General features: G+C 37.3%; 1 protein-coding gene across 2 annotated transcripts; it reads left to right on the top strand.

The window, feature by feature from the left end:
- The first annotated feature begins 2388 nt into the window (after positions 1-2388).
- LOC121650286 (histamine N-methyltransferase-like) lies at positions 2389-6075 on the top strand. 2 transcript variants are annotated; one of them, XM_042001735.1, is made up of 7 exons: positions 2389-2539; positions 2681-2823; positions 3484-3536; positions 3897-4004; positions 4754-4884; positions 5196-5289; positions 5643-6075. In XM_042001735.1, the coding sequence occupies exons 2-7, from the start codon at positions 2690-2692 to the stop codon at positions 5993-5995; spliced, it is 873 nt and encodes a 290-aa protein (XP_041857669.1). In that variant the 5' UTR covers positions 2389-2539; positions 2681-2689; the 3' UTR covers positions 5996-6075. The 2 variants fall into 2 exon arrangements, with proteins under 2 accessions (XP_041857669.1, XP_041857670.1); XM_042001736.1 differs by having other exon boundaries at positions 2414-2489.
- The last annotated feature ends 264 nt before the right edge of the window (positions 6076-6339 follow it).

Raw genomic sequence — 6339 nt, forward strand, 5'->3', positions numbered from 1 at the left:
TAATTTGGTTTATGTTATTGACATGATTTACTTAAATATTCCCACCACAGATCAGTCTTAGTCAGTTCCAGACTTTAGCTTCAGATTTCAGTATCATAGAAATTTTAATGGGTTTGCAAATAGAAAAATAAATAGAAAATTAAACAATTAACGTTTAATGGAAATTAAGCTCATTGTTTCAGATATAGCTGAAGGTATCTGTGTGTTATACATTAAAATGGTTAAGTACTAATTATATCAGTAAAATCTTGAACTGGAAAATTAAAAGTGGACCTCCTTGCACTGGTACTTTTTATGGTGCTGTCAAGTCATTTACTTGCAGGATTTACATGAATAGTCACTGCTGGAAACCACATGGTGGAGTTTTTAATCCACTTCTTAGATCAATCAATCAATCAAACTTTATGTGTATAGCGCTTTACAACAGCAACAGCTGAACCAAAGTGCTTTTCAACGTGCAATAATAAGAGAATAAAAACAACTAAAACAGGTTAACAATAACAGTTTAGACAAAAATAAAACATTTTCAGAGTAAATTAGTGTAAAACAAGAGTCACAATGTAGTTAAGTACCAAATGCAAGTCTAAACAAATAAGTCTTTAGCTTAGTTTTGAGCAAAGGCAGATCTGTGATGGTGTGTTCCAAAGTCTGGGACCGGCTACATCGAATGAACGGTCGCCCCACTGCTTGCAATTGGTCCTGGGGACCTCCAGCAGGTGTTGGCCTGCAGAACGCAGGGCTCTGCTGGGTTTGTGTGCAAAAAACAGTTCACATAAATAAGAAGGTGCAAGTCTATGAATGGCTTTAAAAACAAACATTAAAAGTTTAAAATCAACTCTGAAGTGTACCGGGAGCCAGTGGAGGGAGTACAGAACAGGAGTAATGTGACTGTGTCGTCGAGTGTTTGTCAGAAGCCGAGCAGCAGCATTCTGCACCAGTTGCAGCCGATTGAGTGTGCACTGGTTCAGACTGATATAAAGAGCATTGCAGTAGTCAATACGTGAGCTGATAAAAGCATGCATAGCCTTCTCCAGGTCGTTCTGACAAAGAAAGGGTTTGACCTCGGCCAGAAGACGGAGCTGGAAGAAGCTGGCTTTAACAACACTGTCAATCTGTCTGTCATGTTTCAGACAGTTGTCACACTTCACTCCCAGGTTTTTTTTACATCTGGTTTACAGAGCGGACCAAGAGAACCAAGAACCTCAAACAAGTTGGGACCAAACAAAATACACTCAGTTTTGCTTTCATTTAGATGCAGAAAATTCTGAGAAAGCCACATCTTAATATCTGCCAAAGAGTTTACATGGTTAGATAGTTAATGGTGATTTTTTTTATTATTATTATCATTATTGTCATAAGTCACCAAGTTTTTTTAGATTTAGACTGAACAAGGTGGCAAAAAACAAAACAAAGTACATTTTAAAAATCCTACAAACACCAAATCATCAGATTTGAACGGCCTCTTTCAGTGGTATGTGTATATATTACCTAGATAAACTCAAAGTACATGCACTTGTTTCTGTGGATAAATGAAGCTTTTACACCATCTTGAGGGCAGCATGAGTTACTGAACCAAATATTACAGAAGTTGTTATAAAGGTGATATCATTTAATTCTATCTACACAACCACTCAAAGAGCCCTAGATTTAATGGAAATTATATTATAAATTTTCACCATTGTGTTTTGTTTTGTTTTTTTCTCCAAACTATCAAAGATTTGAGAGAGAAATGCACAACGACCCCAAATGTTCCTAACAAAACTAAAAGCTTTAACAGACTACCATTGTGGTAAACAAACATGCCCCTGTGAATGTTTTTCCCCTTTCTTTCGTCAGCACAGCTGCAGCTGGGCCTTTTCAGCCAAAGTTCAGTAGTTATGTAAGGAAACCTCTGTTGCCAGATTTATGAAAACAAGCCCAAAAAGAAACACTTGGTTTAAAAAACAAGAAGTGCAAATCCAAGTGACATAATTAAACATGTAATCCATTAATATACACCGTAATCTGCCAATAAATAGGCATTCATCAGTCAGTGGTGGAAGAATTATTTACAATATATACTTCTGAGTAGTTTTACTTCACACTTCACCGTTACAAGTAGGTATTGATATTGTATTTGTTAATTTAAAAAAACAGATCCATCATGTAAAACAATTAAAAGAGGCCTTAAATCTACAGATACTTTTTGCATTGCTTCCAAAACTAAGAGAAATATTATGTCTTATTCATTGTTGCTCAAGTATGACAATAACTAATACACTTTCTGAAGTCATCAACATATAAATTTGTACTTAAAATGGCTTAATATGGCATAAAAAGTAGTAATATTTAAGACAAACATTTGGCTCGCACTCATCCACCGCTTGTAAAAAACAGACCTGGCAACCCTGAGCAAACGCTCAAGAGCCCAGCCAGAAGGACGGAACAACAACTCTTCAGCTAAGACAGACCAAGACACTTTCCTCGTTCAACAGATACACCAACCCAAGGTCATTTTAACGCATGAGTAGGCGACAACTTTATCAGTTGAGGTTTAAAAGTAAGCTCATCAATATCATTGTTGTCAGTATTGCTTTTCTTTTTACAGTTTTCCCCCCATATATTTATTTATTCACTTTAAAAATGATCTTTATCTATTTATTTATTTATTTTAACCAAAATGATGTTAAATGAATTTCAGGAATCCATCATGGCTGCAGATGAAAAGCAAACTTGTTATCAGGGCGTCTATCTCAACAGCTTCCAGTTCTACTTGGAAAAATCAGGAGAGCATGCAGTCCTGCGCCAGTATGTTGAGAAAATCCTACCTGGAGAATTTCAAAGGTATAAGAAATGTTCAAGTTGATATTTATTTAATTTAGTCACTTTTTTAAATGATCATTTCTGTATTTGTCTCTTTGTTGCTATCCAGGAAGCTGATGGAGTTCCCAGTTAGTGTTTGCTTTTTTTACCCCTTTTCTTTTTTTTATTTTCAAATTCAGGTCACATATAAAACTGCATGTGTACATATCTGGTGACACAAAGCCAATTCTACCAAGAAGAAATGACTTTGGATATGAACTTGCAAGTCATCTTCTATTGCATGCTGCACCCAGCCACCCAAAAATAACACAGGGGCTATTCTCTGCTATCACTCCCCTATAAACAATTTCAGTCATTAAATTTAGGATGAATTGCCACTGAGAATAAATTTAATGTAAAGACATAACAATGCAACTTGGAGTTAAGAACATCATTGTTTCAGAGTTGATAAATTCCTATTTTTTAGTTTGCCAGAGTAAAGCTTTTTCATTTGCAAACTGATTTGTACCTGAAAGAGTAACACACCACACACTGTACTCTAACAAAAAAGACATCTCAAGCACTATGTTAAACATTTCTACAAATAATTAGGATTTCTCAACCTGGTGACAAACGACTAGTGATTTTACAGCACTGGGTGACTTGAAATGTTTGAATTTGTTTTTACAACCACTGTTGCAGAATTGGAGCTGGCAAAAGCAGCCTGGATGTTCTTGGTGTTGGAAGTGGTGGAGGTAAGCCTTGTGATAAAATGCAACAGACATATATCTAATAAGTTACTTGTACACCAGATTATTATGTCTGATTACCGTCAGGGCACAATCATAGAATTTACAAACACCGTACCAGTGTTGGCACTGATAGGTTAATTTAAGGACGGCTGATACTATTGCAGCTACTTCTAGGTGAAAGTACAGATCAATACTGGTCATAGATCACTAGAATTACTGTACAAGGACACTATCAGTCCTTGTCCCTCATAATAAAATGATAAGAACATACAACAGATGGATATTTGAGCTACTCATGTTTAGCAGGATGAACTGAAACCAATTTGAATGTTTTAAAGTCTCAAATTTTGTGGTCCGCTCCAGGTGAGATTGATGCTCACATGCTCTCCTTACTGCAGTCGTCATTCCCTGCCATCCCCATCACTGCGGACATTGTGGAGGGCAGCTCTGCACTTGTAGACAAATTTAAAGGTATAATAAATTCACATTTTGTCATTTTTTACTCCTATGTTTAACACGGATTAAATTATGTCTGTGTTTAGTGATCTTATATAGAAAAGGCCTAAAATGAAACCTTTTTCATCATCATTAGGAAAGGTCTTATAAGTCTTAAAGCTGTGGTGACACCCTGACTTCTAGATACTGCCCCAACAATCAGCAGCCTTGACCCTCCAAACAGCTGCCTAGCACTCTGACAATTACAACAGCTGGTGACCAGAAAACAGAAATAGGCTAAAGATAGCAGAGTATTTCCCATAGTCATGCCCTGAGCTTGACCAGAAGACTTACTGGAAGACTAGATAGATAGATAGATAGATAGATAGATAGATAGATAGATAGATAGATAGATAGATAGATAGATAGATAGATAGACAGACAGACAGACAGACAGACAGACAGACAGACAGACAGACAGACAGACAGACAGATAGATAGATAGATAGATAGATAGATAGATAGATAGATAGATAGATAGATAGATAGATAGATGTCCTCTGGCAGCAAACACAATCACAAGACTAACCACCCACATAGATAAGTATAAAAAAAGTAAAATGCACAGATAAAATGAAGCCTTCTCCAACTGTAAAGCATGGGAGTGGCTTATCCATGCTTTGGGCCTCTGTTGCAGTAAGCTGCACTGTTAATTGCCACTGGTAATAATATTTTTTAAATTGTTTACTTTGTAAACAGTGATTTACTTATTCCTTTTTTTAAAGCCATGGTAGCAAAGACTGCCAACCTTCAGAAGATCCCATTTACTTGGCACATCATGCACAGTGAGGACTACGAGAAGCATGTAAAAGCAAAGGGAGACATGAAGAAGTTTGACTTCATACACATGATTCAGGTACTGTAGCAGATCAGTTTTTTTTCCTCCCGGTCACCACACCATTTCTCTGCCACATTTAATCCACCTGCCTATAATGTTAACGTTAAGAGTCCCACTCAGTAATTCAAGTTTAAGTGAATCAATACTATGGAAGCAACAGTTTAGCGCTCACTTGTCTTGTTTACATTCTTTGTAAGAAGAATGCGGGTTGGCCTCTGGACCTGAGCTGACATGGTCTCTTCATGTTGACTTGTGCTGCCAGTGGAAAACTGATCCTTACTGTTTTTCATTCCTGCTTTAATTCACTGGTGCCCACAATTGTTCAACAGATGATCTACTATGTGGATAACCTTGCTGAAACTATCAAGTTTTACCACAGCCTCCTGAAGATTAATGGCAGGCTTATGATCATCATTGAAGCAGGTAAACAATCTAGAATTATGTTTCCTGTCATACAACAGCTTGCTGTAAATGTGCCATGTTAAAACATCTTATGTGATAAAAATATTAAATCAATACTGACTGAAAAGGAGACGGTAGGACCTTGTATCTGTCTGTCTTTTATTGAAGAGTGAACCATGTTTTAATGCTCTTTGAAACGCAGTCAGTGCTGGAAGAATGGTGCCCTCTTAGGTTGTTGAATTGTAAATTAAATCAGCAGATGTCTTGGCAGAAGAAGAATTGTGTTGACTTTCGAACTGTTAATTCTTACAAGATCTTTATATCGCAAGAGGATTTGTTAACACGGTTGTAATTTTTACTCCCACACTATGCAGGCAACAGTGGCTGGGACATCCTGTGGAAGACTTACAATAAGGATCTGTGTGGCAACGAGGTGAAAGAGTACCGCGCATCCACAGAGATCCTTACCTGCCTGAAGAGCCTTGGTCTTAAATATGAGGAGTATTCAATTCCAAACAGCTTTGACATCACTGAGTGCTTTGATCTGAGCAGCGGATCCGGAGAATGTCTGCTGAGTTTCATGACAGCAAGAGACCACTTCTCTGAATCTTTCAGTCCGGAGATCAGAGCAGGCATGTTAGACCTTCTCCGAACCAAGTGCAGCACTGAAAAAGATGGCAAGTTGTTGTTCGACAGCACTTTGAGCTGCATTATTGTTCATGCTTGAGTGTCCCTTTAAAAAAAATGTTCATATAGTGCATTCTGATTTCACTTCATGCCTTTCTGCCATCATGAAAGAATAAACAAGACGATTTTAAAGACGAGTCACTCTTTTGGAACAGAACTTTTGGAAATGAGCAAAGGTACATTGGAAGAGAGGGTTGTACTATCTCCAGACAAGAATACCTCTTCACACTGTAAGCATAACTGTGTTATGAAACTTGTATGTAACAGGATAAAAATTAGTTCGTGTTCACCAAATATTGCACAAGGAGCAGCTGTGATGTACAGTTTGAATGTCAGTGTTTTTATTGTTGGTCTCTTTTCATCCCCAGAGAAACAACAAAAGCT

The sequence above is a fragment of the Melanotaenia boesemani genome, chromosome 12, assembly GCF_017639745.1.
Source record: "Melanotaenia boesemani isolate fMelBoe1 chromosome 12, fMelBoe1.pri, whole genome shotgun sequence".
Classification (NCBI taxonomy): domain Eukaryota; kingdom Metazoa; phylum Chordata; class Actinopteri; order Atheriniformes; family Melanotaeniidae; genus Melanotaenia; species Melanotaenia boesemani.